The sequence below is a fragment of the Physeter macrocephalus genome, chromosome 11, assembly GCF_002837175.3.
Source record: "Physeter macrocephalus isolate SW-GA chromosome 11, ASM283717v5, whole genome shotgun sequence".
Classification (NCBI taxonomy): Eukaryota; Metazoa; Chordata; class Mammalia; order Artiodactyla; family Physeteridae; genus Physeter; species Physeter macrocephalus.
Genome location: NC_041224.1, coordinates 144,674,843 through 144,695,496, shown reverse-complemented (window position 1 = coordinate 144,695,496; position 20,654 = coordinate 144,674,843). Strand labels below are relative to the sequence as shown.

General features: G+C 42.0%; 1 protein-coding gene across 1 annotated transcript in view; it reads right to left on the bottom strand.

Moving 5' to 3' along the window:
• Positions 1 to 1,264: 1,264 nt before the first annotated feature.
• The window catches only part of RHOJ (ras homolog family member J), an 80,864-nt gene continuing 61,474 nt past the window's right edge, over positions 1,265 to 20,654 (bottom strand). The window contains exons 3-5 of the mRNA XM_007118923.4: positions 11,357 to 11,521; positions 9,116 to 9,211; positions 1,265 to 1,764 (exon numbers count right to left, since the gene is read on the bottom strand). Coding sequence (XP_007118985.1) covers positions 1,618 to 1,764; positions 9,116 to 9,211; positions 11,357 to 11,521 — 408 coding nt within the window. The 3' untranslated portion in view covers positions 1,265 to 1,617. The remainder of the gene's footprint in view (positions 1,765 to 9,115; positions 9,212 to 11,356; positions 11,522 to 20,654) is intronic.

Genomic DNA, 20,654 nt, shown 5'->3' with positions numbered 1-20,654 from the left:
CACCACACGCTTCTTTCTTAATGTGCTTCCTCCAGGAGCAGGAGGAACTGGAAAGACTGGATTTTTCCAACAGGAGTGTGAATCTGGATGTTCTTAAACTGAAATTTGTGTAATTTCATGCTGCAAAGAGGCACTCTGCTTATGCAATTGAAATAAAAAATAAAGTGCCTACCTGGGTGTTTCCAGAGTAACTGTAAGCAAATAAGACTAATTAGAAGCCTTCACAGTCTCTAATTAAAAGCTAGGAAATAACTCACTCTGCGATACAAGAATCCCTGGATGTTTGGAAGAGTCACTCCCCAAGGCCAAAGCCCCTGTTCCATGGAGCATATCATTTTGGAAGCAGGGGATCCAGAGCTTGGTACCCATGGATCTAGCCCTGAAATACACATTTGGGACAATGAGTACAGGAAATAGGGAGGGGCAATATTTTAGTACCAGTTATACTTGGGAAATATCATTTAAAAAGAAGGGGAGCTCCCATGGACAAGCAGAGAAGCACTTTCAGTTGAAGTGAGAGGGAAAATTGAGGCACTTTGCTTAAGCTTTGGGGACTTTTAAACACTTAACTTTTTCATGCCCCATGGCTAGATCCTTCTTTGGAATAAAGTTATTATTGGGTGTGGGAGAGAGTGTGAAATCAAGAAAGGAAAGGGGCATGCAATGGGGAAGGGAGGGAGCAGGAAAGTTCGCTTTGCTGAATAAAGAATCTTTTAAAATATAGGTCTGCCACATTCTCTCCCCAATCAGTTTGACTGAAAAGCAGAAATACTACTTTCTTAAACACAATTCATTTGCAATTTTCCATCACAATATAATGTGGAAAAAATAAGGCTACCGATCACCGATCAACGTAAGCATATCTGGGGTGAATCTTAGGCAAAAAATGTGGACCTGCAATAATTCAGACGGTGTTTTCTTTCAATCAGTTTCACAAATTATGGCTCCATATATTTCCAAAAGTTTCAACATTTTCTTGTATCTCCTTATAGTCAGGCATTCAGAGGTACGTGTTGGTTTTAAGAGCTTTGGTAGAAACATGCTGAAATAGGAATGGATAGAAAACCCTTTGTCTTTAGGCTAATTTGGTGTGGATTTCTAAGGCCTGAGTAAACTGGTAAATTAGTAAATTTCTTAAAATAATACAGATGAATGTAAGTCACGTAGCAGAACAGCAGATTCAGAAAAAAAAAAAAAGTTAGTATTGTATTCCCATGTTTTGTAAAAGACATCAAGTAAGGCCACCAATACAGGAACCGAGTTCTTCTTTTGTTTTTCCTGTGATGATTTCCTATCAGCTTCATGTTCTTGGAGGGGGCGATGAAACATGCAAGATGGTCTTTGACTTTGTTTCCTACGTGGTCAGCAGTGGCACTGGCTGGAATCCGGGCTCAGCATTCTCGTAGAGTGTGCAACGTGGATGCTTCTGGCTGGTAGGGAGGATGTGGCAGTTAGCTGATAGTGTGCTGTGTTTGGGAGGGCTCACAGGGCGGAGGAGGAAGCCTCTGTGTCAGGGACTTCCTCTCTGGTCATGCCCTCCTTTTGGCTTGAGCTGGGTCTCAGAGGTTGGCTGCCATTCTTACCCTTAGATGGGGTGGAGGTGGGTCTCAGGCTACCTCAGATAATTAAACAGCAGCTGTGACACTTGGAGCAGTGTTTCTTCTTTTTCTTGGGATGGAAAATGGTGAGGATCGCTTCATCAAAAACGGCTTTGAGACCTTTCTGAGTCAGGGCTGAGCATTCCAAGTAGCACTGTGCTCCAATCTTAAACACAAAAGAGAGAAAGGCATGAGAGGAGAAAAAGAGAGAAAAGCACAGTGGTGTCTGCCCTCTGCGCAGCCAAGTGGTGTTGCTGCTTGTCTCACAAACAGCCTGAGGGATGGCTTGGATCACGTCTTTTTCTTCTGCATTTCAGTTTGCATCTGCTATCCTGATTTTTGGTATTTTTATATTTTTTGCTTTCTGATATTAATAGTAAATGATTGTGGATTGCTTTTGATAAGCAACAAATTCTGAACGTGATCCATAACCATTTATTCCTAAATATAAGAATATAAAGAATATAAAAATTAAGAGAGGATTCAAACCAGTGATATGGTTTAAATATAGATTGTGAACAACAGGGTACATGATGTTGTTTTTAGTACCTTCTCATTTGTATGCAGAACATGTAAATCTGGTGCAAGTGAAACATATTCCCTTCTGTATATAGTAGGGCAAGGTGTCAACTTGGTTAATAAAGCACATAGAAAGAGAATGGGTGATATGGTTTTATAGGTCATTCTTGATTAAAATGCTCTTCTGACAAAAGGTATCTCTCGGCAAAGTAATATCTGATTGGTCATATTATTCAGTTTTAAGATACATTAAAAGGCATACTTTTAAGCAGTTAAACTCCAAAACACTAAAAATAAAAATCATAAAATGTATTTACTGACACAGACACCCTCCTTATCAGTATACAGTCTATGTGTATTTAAATGAGGAAATATTTTGTGCTTGCTTAGGGCTTTGTTTCAAAGCTTTTGATGATTTCATATTATGATGTATTTGATAATCACAAGATCCCTATGAGAAATATAAAAATTCAGGCCAGAGCCATAGATTCTCATTAAAAAAATTGCAGGGTAGAGCAGACCAGAAGTTGGCAGTCAACTTCATGAGATAATTCATGTGAGGGAGACCCGGGGTTTTAATTGCTCCCAAGCTCAATATGAGCTAACAGTTTGATGTGGACCTTTTAATGTTAAGGATATCTGGAGAAATGCTTCTATTATATGCTTTACATTATAAGAATAACTTTGAAAAATTACAGTGTATTCAGAAGAGGATGGCTGGATGGTGAGCTCCTGGAAACCAACAACAGATAAATGACTAAAACAGGGTAGCAAAATCACATGCCGATTAGGGCTAATAGCTTATGTAACTGAGTAAAGCAGGGCTGGTGCCAGACAACAGGGAGAGGTAGAGTCTGTGGTGGCCTGTGAAGTAAACACCCCCTCCAGAGCTGGTAGTCTACTCGGCTTAGGCAACTGTTGCCAGGCAGGAATGTTGGTTCATCATTGCCATCTTTGTATTTTTCAAGAGGACTTGGACATTTGGATTTTAATTAATATTTACCAATTTAAAAACACTCTGTGGGCCAAGCAAGACGCTGATGTGGGATATCCTTGGCAGCAACCAGCCAGTTTGCAATGTGTGGATTAAAGGGACTGGTGACTTAGCTTAGAATAGAGTGGGAACAGCCCCAGAAGGTGAAATGTATTGTTTAAGGACATCCAACTAAAAAGTAAATGATCTAGACCTAGAATCTGGGTCACTTGATGTGTGCTCTTTTCCTAGTTCCATGACGGAAACTGTGACCCTCGTCACTCAACACTGCAAGAAGCTGGTCAAGCTGACAGTTAATGAAATGAAGCTGCCCACTTGTTTGAAAGTCCACGGATAAGAAAGCTAAGCATGAGGTAAAACTGTTCTGGTGGCATCCAGATATTATGCACTTGCTTTTTTCCTGTATGGTTAATGGTTACTGTATGAGCCAAAGGAAAATACTCAAAGAAAAGATGTTAGATATTGATAACTTATTTTATGGTTTTGTTTTGACCATGGTCTGGATTAGAATATGGCTTTTTATATAATTAAAAACAATTGAATGCAAGAGAGGGATAAAGGATAGAGAAATTTTTCCTAATAATGTTCTGAAATGTCATCTGTTACATTTTGGGATTGTGTTCGGTATTCGATACGAACACATGTGAAAAGCACACTAATCTAGTGAATGTGTCAACTGAATGAGTGCTCGTAATGTGCTGGCTCTTGTCAGTCATCCTGAAAAAATACACAGAAAGCACTGTGGGGCTGTTCTATCCAGAATACCTCCCCACTAATGATCACAAGCCTCAGTTGATTCTGGAAATTACAGGAGAGCTGGGCTGATCTGGGCTCACACGTGGAGTTCTGGACTGTCTGGTCCTGCAAGATGGGTGAGCACACTCTCTCCTCCTCCTGTCCCTTCTCCCTACCCCCTCACTCCCCACCCCACCTCAGCCTCCCCCTCCCCCGCCCTCTCCCTCCACCCCACAGTGCTGCTGACAGCGTGTCAGAGTTTGTCTTTTGATGGTGCAGGAGGAGTCCAAACCTGTCTTTCCCAATTCAGACATTTCTGAAGATAATGAAAGAGCAGATCAAGGCATTATTGTGTAACTGGGTTAATATAACATTATTTTGTACTGATAGTTCCAGGAAAAGTACAAACAGATTTTGGGTGTGATTTGGGAAATATGTGTGAGAACCAGAACCCAGTTGTGAGGTCAGTATTGTTAACCATGGTTCAAGGGCTCTGAGGGTCAGAGAGAAGAATTTATTCCGGTTCAGGGAAAAGGCACAGCCATGTTATAGGGACTGCTGAAGAAAAAATGTGTGCCCTCAAAGATGCAAAATGGAAAATCATCCCAAGGAAATACAGCCTCTCTTACAGCAGCAACTTCATCTGCCTTTTGGAGCAAAGTGATCTACACAGTCAAATATTTAGAACCCATCTTTAAGCGCTCAGGATTCACAGATCTTTGTTTAGATACACATGCTAGCAATCTGGGACATGCTTTACCAAAATGATGTGTTTTCAAGAACAAACTAGAGATTGAGAAATGTAAACTGAGAGAACACTTCCCTGCTAACTTTATAATAGCTAAAACTTATTGTCTCAAATGCTGGGAAATTTTTCAGAGGTGTAGAGAACATTTTGAGTCCGACAAGAAGAAATTAGAAAACAGGCAAACAAATTCACAATGACCAATCAAGTGGAAGAAAACCTAGTATTTCTTCCAGATGGTCCTCACGGAGGTGGGACATATTCTAGAACAAGATAAGGTATAACTGGGAAGAGTAAAGGTGGGGAGAGGTCTTCCCAGCTGCAGACGTATCTGAGAGGACACAGTTTCAACAACTCTAGCTTGCTGAGCTAGATCTCATTGGTACATTGGCTCATTCAATCGGGAGGTAAGTCTATCACCATTCTCCTTTGCAGCTCAGATAACTGATGTCCAGAGAGGTTAGGTAACCTCTCTAAGGCCACACAACTAAGAAAATGGCAGAGATTTGAATTTGTCTGTCTCTTGAGCCAGAGTCTTAACCATTCTGTTGTGCTCTCTCTAGCAAGTGTAAAGAAATATGTATGAAAGAGCAAAACTAACGAACAAATGGAGATGCTGTTATGGGCTGAGTGACGGTAGTGAGAGAAGAAGAGAAGGAAAAGTAAGGCAGTTCCTGTAAATGGAGAGAAGACATGTCAGTAGAATGAACAGAGTGGGCTTGTATCTTAAGGAATGGCTAGTAGCAGAGAAGTTCCTTATTTCTTATTTAGGAACTAGGAAGGGTACACGCAGCGAGAGGGCAACTTGAGAGCCAAGCAAAGGAAAAGGAGTCAAATAGCTTGTGAGAGAATTTCCATCTCAACAAATTAGCATTATGACCAAATTGCTGAAAGAGGAGAAGGGTTTCCAGGCTGCATGCATTTGCTGCTGATGTTTTTTTCCAAGAACTGGCAGAATTTGCCAATCCAAGGGTAGATAATGTGAGTGCACTGCTTGAGTGTAGGTTATTATGGAGTGGTGGGGACTGTGGCTTACTGAAGGGTATATACGTTGTTTAAAAGACTGTTGAAAAGTTGCAGTTGATGAGGAAATGCTGGATAGTGCTGCCGGATGTACTGATTTTTTTTAAAAGAAGCTAGAAATGTGTATATTTACATAAAGTTTCCAAATTGTTCAATGTTGACCACTAAATCACATCAAAAATACCTGTGTGGGTTGATCAAAACATTTGTGGGTGAAATTTGGCCCATTACTTGAATGTATTGGTCTCCCTATCTGGAATTTCGTCTCCTCAGTCCCCTAACTTTGTCCACTTGACAAACCTGTTCCTATCCTGTAAAGCTGGCTCAGTTCTCAACTACTCCAAGAAATCGTCTCTGAGTCCTCCTCCCCTGAATGTGTCCATCACTCTCTCCTCTCTGTTACCTCAGCCCTTTGCGCACCTTTCTGTTGTATTTGTTCAGTTGGTGTACTTTTGTTTGTCTATCTCTCTCATCTTCTGGCCTGTGGGTCTCTTGAGGGCAGGGGCTATCTCTATCTCACCTCTGTAGCCCAGACCCCAGCGGTGAAGTGACTGATTTCTAATGACCGTGGGAGAAAGAGGAAATGGCCGGCACACAAAACAAGGAAGGTAATGGTGACTCTTGCAGTCAGGGGGAGGGTACTAAAGACTCCATGAGCATTGATGACAGGATTTTTGCTGCTTTAAACCCCACTGATGCAAGTTAAAAACCCAAGGGGAAACAGGTGCTAAGACAAAGAGTGAGAACAGCAATAAAAAAGGCACAGGGTGAAGAAGATGGCAGGAGAGGCCCCAAAGAGGCCAAAGACCAAAAAAGGAAAGATGGTCAGGTGTTTTATCAAGAAATACCTTAGGAAGTCTGAGCTTAGAAAATCATGTTTAGGTTGTATCCAATGGAATTGGGAAAGAGAATGCATAAAAGTATCATCTTAGAGCTAACGTGACACATATTAGGTATCAGTTATTGCCAAGTAAGTCCAGTGGCAGTATGGACATACACAAATGAGAAAAGCATGGGAAAAGTAGGCTGAAGGTTAAAAAACACAATAATGAAGAGAAGAGGGAGGATAAAACAAGTAAAGGGATAACAATGAATATTTATTATAAATTGATATAAAACATTTATGTAAATGTCGTTGACTTTGGAGTGTAAAGAACTGGAAATATGTACAATATGAAAATGTCCTTTATAAATAAAATGCCCTTTGAGACCAAAAAGAGATGATAGATAAAAAATGTTTTAGAAATTGAAAAGTACTGAACAAAAAGATATAAAAAATCTGAACTTGCAAAGCCTTTAAGCTGTGGGGAGAACATACACATTAAAATACGGGGCTTCAGTCTATAAACAAAGAAGCCCCAAACCTAAGGGTTTCTTTTCAGATTATAGGAGGGAAGCGAAAGAGCATGGTGGTTAAAGCACAGTTTCATATCCTGGCTCTGCCACTTTCAAGCGGTGTGATTTTAGCCTCTGAGCCTCAGTTTCCTCTAGGAAAGTGGAGGTAATAATATATACACCTCAGGGGGTTGCTGTAAGGATTAATTAAGACAAAGCATGTAAAGCGTCTTGGCATGAAACCCAGCCCACTGCAAACACTCCATAAATGTTAGTTGTTATTATAAACTACTTGACAGGAAAGTCAGGGAGCAGAGAAACTTAAAGCATCTCTATAATTACATGAATTGTGATGAAACAAGTTAAACTCTTGCTTGGTTTTCTTCTAAATTGGATTTTGTAAGCTAAACATGATTCTCTCAGTATCTGAGAGCAGTTGCTAGGAGAAACTGGCAAAAGGCAATGAAGTGGTGAACTCAGCCATTGTTCCTAAAATAAATATGAAATGAGATGGGAGGCTTTGGAACAACTTCTTCTCAGAGGGAAAAAACGACTTCCCAAATGAGAAGTCAATCTAGGACACTGACAGGATGGTGGTGGGAGAGAGGCCAGAAGCAAGAGACACAGAAAACAAGCTCCTGCAAAAAGGAGGCCTCCGGTACCTCCTTTTTGTGAAAAATGCCTAGCTGGGAATTACATACAATCATTTATGGAGCTATATATTTATGTACCTTAGGGAGAGAATGGAAGCTGGATGTGTGAAGGAAAGGTAGAAGAACCTGTAGATGTATGCCCATCTTATAGGAGGAAAAACAAATGGCTGGAGGAGAGTTTACACAAGGTCAGGTGCATGAGGATGACGTCCACAGAGCTGGCTTACAGTTGTTTTACTGTGTTATTATCAGCTGTATGAATCAAACGTGTTCATCTCCCTAAGATTCTGTCCCCTCACCTGTAAGAGGAGACCAGGACTATGTGCCTAAGAAGGTGAGCCTGAGGCTGAAATAGACGAGCTTGTAAAGTGCTTAGTGAGAACGTGATGGATGGCTCACACTGCTGGCTCTGACATCACTACCCATAGAAGTAGGAAGCGTTAACCTTCTCAAATATTTGTAAGATGTTCTTATATATTGCATCCATAAAACATAACGTTAACCCATTTCTATTCGAGTGTATCACTTAATTTTGTTGCCTATAAGAAAGTTTTAATAAGAGAAATGCATGCATTTTTATTCACAAAGAATTGGTAGTTAATGTTATTCTTGACCTTTTTAAAAGAGGGACCCCTTACTCTGCCCCAGGGCATACATTTGCAGGGTTAGTTACTTTAGAAAGTAAAAGAGAAATTTCTGAAACCTCTGGCAGGGCTTGATGGGTTTGTGACTAAATCAATGAGGAGGTTATGGAAATATGATTTATAAACCTCCTCTTGCGTATGGTACCTCATCCTTTTGTGTTCATTTTAATGTCTGCCTTTGTACACCTCTTGGTGGTAAATGGGAGACAAAGATTTGGTCTGAATCATTTGTCCAACAAAATCACTGTCAAGCTCTTAAGAATGAAGAAAGGTCTGTGGAAACTGTTGCAGCTGTGAGCAAGTAGCTATTATCTGTCGAATAGCTACTTGGATTCTCCAACTAGTTACCTTTGGGTCTATGTTACGCTTTTAAGATGCTGTTTGTGACATAATCCAGCCTCTCTAAGTGGCTATTCATTATAGGGTGAGAAATACTGAAAAAATATAACCCTGCCAGATGCAAATCGAAGTCTCTCCCAGGAAGATCACAAAATGCCTTTTATGAAGTCATTTAAATGAGTCACACAGATAATAAGCAATGAAATTTACAAATATATATCTAATGATTCCCATTATTCATACTTAATATGGCAAATGGATAATTTTAGAGGTTGCTAAATCAAATGATAAGTGCTTCAGCTGTTTAAATTCACCAAGTTTCTTAATGAAAAACAGACAGTGCTGGCTGACAAGAATGCTAACCAAATGGTCCCTTCCAGCCTGACTAGAATAGAGGGGAGAGTATAAAGCAGAGAGATGACTCTGAACACATTGTATTTTAAAGCAAAAGCCCATGTCGTTCTTCCATTCCAAAGCATACAGCAAACTCTTCTCTCAGCATCCGTTTAAAATGAAATTCAAATCGGTACCGCTTTTGCAAGCTTCACACCATGCTCGTAAGTGAGAGGTTTCTCTTTCATATACAGCAAACGGGCCAAGGTTTTAGGGTCATCTCGGAGATCAATCTGGCAAAAAACACACATGTGATATACTTATTTATTTTTTCAGGCCTCACCAGATGTTTAAAACTGTGACATAATAGGGATGTTTTTCCCCTTGACACCTATGAATTTTCTTTAAGGAAGCACATACACATGGCCATATTATGTCTAAAAATTAGAGTGAGTTCTTTGTAAATGTATACACCAGGCTTTCCTTATAGTTTCCCCTTCAAAGCTATTACCCTGGGAGCTGATTCGAATGATTCTGTAGCTGTTTCAAATGTTTTTGAAATTTCCTGTTTATTTCTAGGTCCCACTTATAGGATATACAAAATAATCAGTCTTCCTACTGTACGGTGATGCCTCATTTGATCCCTGGTTATACTACTCACTATCTAATAGTTTATTTCCTGGCTCTGAATATACATATATATATATTTTTTGTGGGGGGGACAGTTTCCAAACCAAAGCTTCACCCTCAAAGGGATGAAGATTTGCCACCTGTGAGGATATTCTAACAAATGTGCTGCAGGTTCTGAAGGCAAGTCCTAAAAAGGAATTTCCAAAGGGCTTGCTCAAGGAATCAGCATTAATCTTTTCAAAAGCAGAACTACTTCGAAAATAGCATCTACGTTTGGATTAGGGTTGATAATTTAATGAAATATTTAAGTTGCTTTAAAATCTCACTGTGTGTGTGAACACATGCATATATACATGGGTGTAAATGTGGGCACATAAAGGCTTGTGTTTTTGTTTTATTTGTTTTTGTTTGTTTTTTTTTTTTTGCGGTACGCAGGCCTCTCACTGTTGTGGCCTCTCCCGTCGCGGAGCACAGGCTCCGGACGCGCAGGCTCAATGGCCATGGCTCACGGGCCCAGCCGCTCCGCGGCATGTGGGATCTTCCCGGACCGGGGCACGAACCCGTGTCCCCTGCATCGGCAGGCAGATTCTCAACCACTGCGCCACCAGGGAAGCCCAAGCCTTGTGTTTTAAAGGAAAAATAATATATTCATATATTAGGATCCCGTAAGCACATTTCTCAGCTTTACTAGTTTGTGTGTGTGGGCATTTTTTGGGGAGCCTTCATTTTTCAACTTAGTGCCCACCAGTTATAAAAAGGATTCAAATCATACAAAGATGTTTACCTGTCTCATCACATAGTTTCCCACCAAATGGTCAAACACTATCATCTGGAGTTAAGGCAGAAGATTTCATTTAAACAAACTAATAATTATCTTTCAGAGCAGAAGCGTTAACTGTATTCTGATTTATGGATGTATTAATTATCTGTCCATACACTCTCTAGGAAATATCTTCCTTTCTTTTACTTTTTAAAAAATTTCTCTTTGTGAAGCACAATGTAAAATGAGAAATAGAAAGCAGCAGCATATGAAACGGATAATAAATCTCTTTGGTATCATTACATTTCCATATGTCTTTGGGATAGTAATTTGGGTTTTAACATAGCAAAGAACAAAATCTATTTCAAACTATAAAAAGCTGGAGCAATCTTTAATGCATTGGTGCAACTGGCTTACTGCTGGAGATTCAAACTGGAACTTTATTAGCTTTCAAAACACTTTAAAGGCTTTTACAATCACAGCTTTATCTGGTATATATCTGTTTTAATGTTTTTTTTTTAAGATCTGAGAGATCGGGGGCTTAAAGGGAATAGAGAACAATGAATTTCTGTCTTCCTTTTCAAGGGCTGTTCCTGAAGTTTTTGTCATAATGAGCCTGTTCTGATTACTGTGGTCATTTTGACATTCACACCTATTTTGTGACTTTCAAACAATCATGGATTTTAGATATTAAACATATTAGATAATAAGTGTAATTGACATCTGCACCTCATTCCTCTGGCTCAGGACTGGAGAAGGTTGTCTATTTAAAAAATTACTTTGTTATTTGAGAGCAAAAAGCGGAGAGATTAATTTTTAAAGGCCCCATCAAAACTTCCTGTTTCATATTAAATAGCTTTATTGTCTTTTCAACCATGGGCTAAATAGATTATTCAGTTTTTAATAAAGGCTGTTCATAGGATTAATGTATGTGAGACACTCTTCTATAGTGTTTGATAGAATAGGATGTTCAGGAGTTGCGAAAGGGTCTTTTCTTTTTCACAAACCCTCCACCGACCGACCCTCCCTGCCATGCCCGCCTTCGAACCTGGGTCCCTATGAGGACGTAAGGCACGTGAGGCATGCAGTCCTTCAGCTCCGGGACCCACTCCTCCTGGACGTTGTGATAAGAGGCAGGATTTACGACGGAGAAGCAGATCAAAAACACATCCGTGTTGGGGTAGGAGAGGGGCCTCAGCTGGTTGTAATCCTCCTGCGGGAAGAGCAAAGAGTTTGTGCGTTTGTACAGCCGGGGTGAGGTGTGGCCACGTGGTTCCAGGGAGTGCCTCGGGAAAGATTCCACCGTCGTGCGCTTCGACCCCATTCCTTCCCTGACCCTGGAATCTGGTGGTTCCCTATATTACAAGAAGTAAAGGAGCCATCAATCCGGAAAACACCTGTTTATTCTGTATGGAGATTATGAATTGCCTCCGTTTAAGATGAACTAAAAAAAAAAAAAAAAAAAACCTAAAAAAATTTTTAAAATAGCTTTAGTGAGGTAATTTACATACCACGAAGTCCATCCATTTAATGTGTATAACTCAGTAAGAATTATTGCAGTTCTCCTGTCCCTTGGGAGTTGTGTTGTATTGAATACGGTTTTAAATTAGTGGGCCCTTGGCCAAGGCACAGAAATTCTCTCCTTATATAATTTTAAAAAATTGCATTGAAATTTAATTTAGAATAAGCTAACTCAATGCAAAGCAAAGAGTTGTTGCCAAATCATACACCACAATATTTGAAGAAATATATTGTCTGAGGGTTTAGAGCTAAGAATTTGGGGATTTGTGTCTATATCTACCTAAAAGCCATACTGTGGCCTAATAAATAAAATGCCAGATTAATGACTTTTCCCCAAAGACTTTTCAGACCAGAATATGCTCTAGTTGAAGAGTTCCTGTTTGCATAAGATGTTTATGTATATGCTGTTTTAGTGGGAGATGACAGAGACAAAGAAAAACATTGGATCATCTCAACTTTGGGAAAATGTCAGCAAGTACCTTTTATTGTATGTAAAATGTTTTAGGAGGTTCCAAGGTAAAAATCTGCTATTTCATTAGAAGGTTTAATCTATTTTCATAGAATTTGGTAACACATAAGCCCAAAGTAACTTTATGTGTGTGTATACTTTACATGTATATACTATGTATACACACGTTCTCACATACCACAGTATGACAAAATGTTCATACACACTGTGTAATTTATATACATATACACACTACATACAGGCACACATTATACATACATACATAGGTGCAATCAAATCTATCTGTTCACACTTATACATGTGTACATAGACATGGGCAACATATCAATTCATTTATTAGGGTCTGTCCTTACTACTTGTCCTAACACTTAAAAAAGTTACAAAATTTATATATGCTCTTTGCAAAAATTCAAACATTACGGAAATACATAGAGTAGAAGTAAAACTTTGTTCCCATCCTGAACTTGATCTCTAAGAGTTTTTCCTCTCTTTCCAGAGGAAGCAGCTATGTAGCAGTATCCTTCCGAACTTTTAATGTTTATTTACGTATATAACATACACATGTTTATTTTAAAAAGAAAGTGATTATATAGCTCATATTGTTGTGACACTTGTTTTTTTCAACTTAATAGGTCATGGATATTTAAAAATATTGACCTCACTATCTTTCTGTTGACCCTAATAATGTCTTTATAAAAAGGGGGTGCACACGGCCACGTACACGTATGCCCCTTCCAAGGGGAGGAAGCCCCTTGGAATGTCAAGGGTGGTCATCTCTGGTTGGTAGCCGTGCATTTATCTATCATTTACTCAAGGTGCCCAGCACACAGGGACTCAGTATGCATGGCTGGCACTATTACTGCTTCTAATACTAACAAAATCTAAGCAAAATTCAATGTAAGCTGGCAAGGATGCTGAAAAATCCTAAAATCCTAAAAAGCGAACTAAAAGAACACACAAAAAAATCAGTCATTGTGGTTGAGTACATTGCTTAAAAACTGATTGGGCCAGGCCTACTATTGCATCTCAGTCAAGTTGTGCCCATGGCTATGTGTGTGAGTGTGTGTGGGGGGCAGGCACTGTTTCAAGCTCTTACATGCATTATCTAGTTGAATCCTCACACTAGAACTGAAAAGATGGTACTGTCAACATCTGAGTTTCATAGAAGAGGAAGTTAAGGTTTAGAGAAATTCAGCATTGGACCAATGTTACAGAGCTATTAAGCACCAGGATGGGGGTATTTAGCCTGAATCCAGCTCTAGCTCTTAATTGTGACCACACGATTTGCTTCAGCCCGGAATTTTAAGGGACAGATTAAGCATTTTCTTGAAAATTCAGTTATCCAGGAATCTTAATATGGATTCATGCTTTACTCAAGGATCTAGGAAAAGAAATGTTAGAGACCATGGGGTGGGTATAGTATCTATTTCTACAGAGCTATAGAGAGGCATATCTCTAGGCCTGCATCTACCAGAAATTACCACCAGATGGCAGCAGACACTGTATATTTAAAACCCAAAGCTTAAAAAAAGCACAGTTGAGAGAAATGTCAGAACTAGATAAGTTGGGTCACAGCTAGATAAGCAAATAACTGGTAGTCTGAAAGGATCATGTTTACTTGATTCTTTACCTAGAAGCTCTCAAAGGAATTCTGCTCACATTATGGAAAAGTTAGGAAGACCCCTGGTTGCTGGATTAACTGTAGGTGGGAAGGTGAAAAGAGTTTGGTTTTTCAATAATTTACCCTCCTGGTAGGTCCAGCTGAGTGACTTCTGACTGTGTCCTTCATTGGGCTTTATCCTGCTCTGTATTCTGGATCTCTCCTCTGTGGAAACCTTAGTCCTGCTGTATAATTCCATTTAAAAAGATTTATTAATTGCCTACTGAATGTCTAGCATACAGCATTCAGGATGCTGTATGAACTATATAAGGCGAAAAGAATTGGCAAGCTAGTGGCAGAAAAAATGAAAATATGGGAAACAATTCGATTTATGTGAAAATGAGACAGGTGAAGTTTCTCTTGCTTTTAGTAAACTCTCTGATAATAGAATAATGTAGAATAGTTATTTGACTGAATTGGGAAAATACAATTTCAAGGCTGGAAGAGGTCTTAGAGGTCAGTTAGTGCAGTGGCTCCCAAAGTAGGGTTCCTGCTCTCAGCACGGGCATCACCTGCGAGCTTGTTAGGGCTGCACATTGCCCCGTGCCACCCAGCCTTCCTGAAGCTGAGGCTCTGGGGGAGGGGTTGCTCCACCTGTGTCCTAACAAGCCCTCCAGGTGACTGTCATAGCTCAAGTCTAGACACTGAATGATTTAATCAGGACTACAGAGCAAACGTACCTCTAAAGAAGGCTCACACCTAGGCTGGTCGGGCTCATTTCAGCCCCCGTTTGCCACTGGCTGCAGCTATGACACACGCAGAGGGTTCAGGATTAATAAAAGTAAGTGTCCCTTCACACTGAGGCCTGGGTGCTGGGAGTTTGGGGGACTTGAATTTGTACCAGCTGGTAACTCGGGTGACTTTTTTTTTTTGCAGTGGGGCACGTTTTGGGTCTTGGTTGGATGCGCACATGTTGAGATGATATAAAGGGGCTCTGAGGATTGGGTCAGTAGTTTATTTTGTATTTGAGGCCCCTTCCAATGTTGAAAATGAGAATGGAAGACTATAAGAGTGACTCAAAGGGGGCTTCAAGGGCTGAAGTGGACAAAGAGGCTGGGGAGGGGATGGGGGTGGAGGGAAGGGTGAGATTTGGGCAAGGTAGGCTTTTGAGTGCTTTCCACCCAACTTCACTCCAAAGGCAGGAGAGTGTTTGGTCTGAAGGCAGTCTGGTGTTCTGGGGGTAACTATGGGTGATTATCAAACAAGACAAGTTCAGGGACAGCCTCAGCCTCAGACGGGCCGAACTCCGTGGGCTCGAAATATGCCTGGAACAGCTGCATCATGATGGCACAGGTGGTGAGCAAGTGAAACCATTAGACCAGCCCTTCTCAAACTTTATGCATGTTTGAATCACCTGGGGATCCTGTTCAACTACAGATTCTTATTCAGCAGCAGGCCTGGGATGAAGTCTGAGAATTTGCATTTGTAACAGGTTTCCAGGTGGTGCTGATACTGCTGGTCCGGGGACCACACTTTGAGAGGCTAGGAGCGTGGCACTGAGCATGGCCTCCACCCCTCCCCACCCCCATACCTATGTTAAATTGGAAATGGAATTCTGCTTCCAAGCCCTGTTGGTTTAATGGTATTTACCCCAGATTTTCAACACATTCTCACTTTCATATTCTCCCATAAGTACACTCATATCTGTCAGGCTTGGCTTGGAAAATGTGGACAGCACACATAGGGCAGGAGTGCAGCATAGTGTTTAAGAACATGGGCTAGGGAGACATATTCTCTGGGTTCAAATCCAGATGGCCTGTTGGGTCAGCCGATAGCAAAGAGGAAGGCTCCTGTCCTTCCAGGTTGGCCCTGGGTTGCCATTAATGAACCCCGGGTGTACTTGCCTCCCTGCCTGGTCCTTTTGTCTCTCTCTTCAGCCCTTGCGGGGGCAGGGGGCAGGGAGAGGGGAGGAGAAGGGTTTCAGAATCCAGGACAGGTGAAGACGCGTGGTGTGCAGCCCTGGCTGAGTGAGGGGTACAGCTGATGGCCTTCCTGCTCCCCGACTTTCGTGGTCACCGGTGACAGCTGAGCTGCTGTGGTTTCTCAGTGACAGACACCATTCTGTGCTCGGCCGCAAGCAGATGGACCCCGATCCAGCAGTGCTTGTGTGCAGAGAACTCAGGGGTTTATCCTGCTGAGAAGCCAGGCTCCTGACACCAGGAGATTCTCATTCCTCCCTGGTAGTGCTGCTAAATGCCACTTTTGCAAATGTTGCTTTTGGGATACGTCCATCCTGGAGTTTGGCCTGAGAGGCCACAATCACAGCAGGGTTTTACCCACGTTGCTCCTGGAGGCCAGGGCCCACGAGAGAAAGAGACAAGGCCCACGAGAGAAAGAGACAGTTAATCCAGCAACCAGTACCGGGACTGGTTCTAGTCTAGGTGGTCGGCTGAGGGGTGGGAGGATGCCTGGTTCAAGGCCGTGACCTGGGAAATGCCCCTCTCCCACTCTGGCATTCCTTAGCCGGCCAGTACCCAGTCTTGCAGCAGTATCCCCACCCCAGCTTCCTGCTCTCCCTCGTGACACACCCTAAAGAAACTGGCCTGCAAGCACGTCGTTTAAAAGTCGGCTCTCAGACTCTCTGTAGTCAAGCCGAAGATCTGAGCTCTAGAAATCCCTTTCAGAGAGCCTCTCCGTAATGCACTAGGAGGGGCAAGAGTCGCACAGGCTGGCTTGGCAGGACCTGAATAGATTTGGTTTATAGACCAGGCCTTATTGCCTCCCCAGCGTGAGCTGAGTGGGTAACATGCCGAGTCAGCCTGTACAAAAACCCCTCACTTCATTGCCTAACCGACTGGAATTCTACCCAACAGATGAACCAGAGTTCTGAAGGCTCTTTGTCTTCAAAAGACTCCACTCAAAGTCCAAGTATCAGTTTGTTTCAGTGGCATGGGGAGGGAGCTAATGTTTAATAGCAGCTGCCACGTGCTGGCAGTGTTTGCACGTGACTTCCTTATAACCTGCCTTCAGCGGATGTTTGGCTGGCTCGTGCAGTGCTGCAAGCGTGTCTCAGGCGAGGCTGGCGGGGCTGCAGTGATGCCCGAGGTGACTAGGTGTGGCGAAGTGGAGGGAACCAGGTCGAATGATTTTGTCCAGGGCTGACTTTGAGGGTAGAAATAACAAGTTCCTATCAGTTCATCTTTCCGAACACGTGCTTCTTGAAGTTGTTTTTGTTAACTCTGAGCCACAGTTAGCTCAGGACAAAGATGGGGGGCACTGCTCCTTGATTTGTTCATGTGAGAAAATCTAATTATTCACAGCAAGATGGAACCCTATAGCCAGGTTCAGAGACTTATTTCTTTTTTTGTGGCTCAGGGATTAATCATTTGGTTTTGAGATCACCGCTCTTCCTTGTTAGTAACTCTGACCAGATGAGTAATTTTGAATTAGTTATAGATCTTCCTTAGCCATGTGACCCCAGCAACATTTGTTAGAATATAACTGAGGAGGCTAGATTATCCTCCCTGAGGCTGGGAATGGAAATGTTGGGACAATGCTTCTAAATTAAATTTGTCCCAAAGCCTTATTGGCAGAGTCACAGAACCATGGGAATCAACTTGGGTAATGGTTATTTTCCACCACATCCTCCTAACATTAGGAACAATGTTTCAACCACCAAAGACTCCGAGGGTCATGACTCTTAAATTTTAATGTGCATACGAATCACCTGGAAATCTTCTTCAAATGCATTTTCAGATTCAGTAGTCTGGGGACGGAGCCTGAGATTCTGCATTTCTAATAAGGTCCCTGGCAATGCTGCTGGTTGGTGGACCAGACTCTGAGTGGTAAGGTTCTAGAACCGTGGTTCTCAAAGTATGGTATACAGACCAGCAGCAGCATCACTGGGAAACCTGTCAGAATATAAGTATTAATACTTAGGCACCATCCCAGACGTGTAGAATCAGCAACACTGCAGGTGGGGCCCAGTGACTGGGTTTTAACAAGCCCTACAGGTGATTCTGATCCCTGCTCAAGCTTGAGAACCACTGTTCCACGAAATGAATTCATACGCGTCATCCTTCAGTGGAATGCATTCCAATACCTAACAGTCCTTTACTGCTGAGAGGTCTCCCTTAGGTCTAGCCTCAAATTGTTTTGCTTAATTATTCCAGTTCTTTTAGGCATTCTCGAGGTCATTTCTTTTTTTTTTTTTGCGGTACGCGGGCCTCTCACTGTTGTGGCCTCTCCTGTTGCGGAGCACAGGCTCCAGACGCGCAGGCTCAGCGGCCATGGCTCACGGGCCCAGCCGCTGCGTGGCATGTGGGTTCCTCCTGGACCGGGGCACGAACCCGTGTCCCCTGCATCGGCAGGTGGATTTTCAACCACTGCGCCACCAGGGAAGCCCCTCGAGGTCATTTTTTTTCTTTTTCTTTTTTTTTTTTTTAAATGTTTTCATTCTTATCCACCCACATCATCTCTGACACTGACACATCTCCAGGCCTAAGATAACTGAACTATGTTATTTCCTTTTATTTTTATTTTTTTTTGCGTTACGCGGGCCTCTCACTGTTGTGGCCTCTCCCGTTGCGGAGCACAGGCTCTGGACGCGCAGGCTCAGCGGCCGTGGCTCACGGGCCCAGCCGCTCCGCGGCACGTGGGATCTTCCCGGACCGGGGCACGAACCCGCGTCCCCTGCATCGGCAGGTGGATTTTCAACCACTGCGCCACCAGGGAAGCCCCTCGAGGTCATTTTTAAAGGTCCTAATCATAGAATTTTAGTCCTATAAGGAGCTTTAAGATGTGTTCTGATTTCTTTTCCCCATGCTTTATGCTCCCCTATGAACCTTGTCCACCTCTGGGCTTTCAAAGTAGCTGGTGGAAAGCATTAAAGTGAAAGTTAAATTGAAGAAATATTTATAACCCATTTGTTGTTATATTCTATCGGTGCTCATCACTTTCTTCTGTGTCAGAAGTTTGGGTCAGTTTGGAGTTTAAAGATATTTTTTCCTCTGCCTTAGAGTCTCAACTCCTATACTAGTATTATTAAATTTTTCTAAGGACAGAGCAGTGGGAAAGAATAATTAAACTGCTTTTATGCAGTTTTATTGGATTCAAAATTAAATAGAGGCCAGGGAGGCTGTTCTGGGGGCAATTAACGCACAGAAGCGAACAATTGTGCTGGATTGCTATAGAACTGGGGAGAACTGGGTGGGCACAAGGGGCACAGTGAGCATTTTTAGAAGGCAAGGGAAACAGAAAGAGGTTTCAGACTCAGGCAATAATCCTTGCTGTACTGAATTTTTCAAACTGGATTATATTAGTAAAAAATGATTACGGAGAAAAAGGGTGTAAACTCTTTTTTCAGGCTGTGAGTCCCTGATGGATGGGGACACCCCAATGACTGTGTGATTGAATGAGGGTAGGCAACTCCAGCCTGAATCATTCCAGCTGGAACTATTTCTGGTGGAAGGGCAGTCAAGCATGAGCTGCACTGAAGCCCTGTACCTTAGCTCAAAGGAGCCAAATCACCTTTCCAATCTGGGCATCTGTGGGCATCCTTTTCTAGTCGTGGGTCTTGGTATTGATGTGAGAAGTCTCCTCCACTCTCCAGTTCCTGAGAGTAGTTGGCTAAAACACCCATCAGCCAGCGAGGGGAAACTGGAGGCTTTTAGGAGCCTTGAGTCTGGTGCTAGGTTTTCCAAGTTCTCCACTGCCTGGGCCTGCCCAACATCTGACTTTGATGTTCCACAGACATTTATACAGTGGTTCTTGCAAATGCACACAGAAATCCCGAAGAGAATTTTATTTATTATGATTTTTTTTTAGTATAGAGGTATCAAATTGAGCAAAAAGACATATCTCCAGATAATTGTGAAAAACGTCTAGACAAATGAATAACTACCAATAACAATGACCAGGAAACTCACAGTGGGAATAAGCATGGTCTAATGTTCACTCCAAAGGACTTAAGATGTATGAATTTGGGCAGACTGAACAACCTGCTGATTTTGACCTAAATAAATGACCCAGGATGTATGGTACCAAAAGCTCTGTCAGAGAAATTGGGCCATAACCATCAGTTGTTTAACCACTTCCTCTCTAGCCCATGAACTTGTAACATTAGAAACTTTTTGTAGTGGAGTGTGGGATGCAAGGAAAAAAAGATAAAGTGGCATTTTCACCCAAGCAGAGCATGTGCTAACTGATTAAGCCCTGAGGGTTCCAGTCCATTGCCTTACATTATTGTTTGGCCAGGTTCTCCAGCTTGAAGAAATATTTCTGACAGAATGAGCATATTTCAGGAATCTTGGAGAATTTAGAGTTAATCCCAGTTATTCAGGGGTTGACCCTCACTTTGGGAAAACATCCAGGATCCTGGATTTTCTTCCTTCTAACACTTAATCCATCTTCTTCCTACTCCTTGATCCCCATCCCCTATCTCTTTTTGTACCTTTCCACAGCTTGTTAGGCAATTCAAATAAAGAGCAGGCAAAGAATATAACATGAAAAAAAAATGGGTGAAACTAAAATTTATGAAATTGACTCAGTAATCCTGGATCTGGATTTGGTATGTGTAGGAAGAAATTGGAACTCTTGGCCAAATATGTTATTTTGGTTAGTGATAATCATCAATCAATAAATGAATGGTGGGGCTTCCTTGGTGGTGCAGTGGTTGAGAGTCCGCCTGCCAATGCGGGGGACACGGGTTCGCGCCCCGGTCCGGGAAGATCCCACATGCCGCGGAGCGGCTGGGCC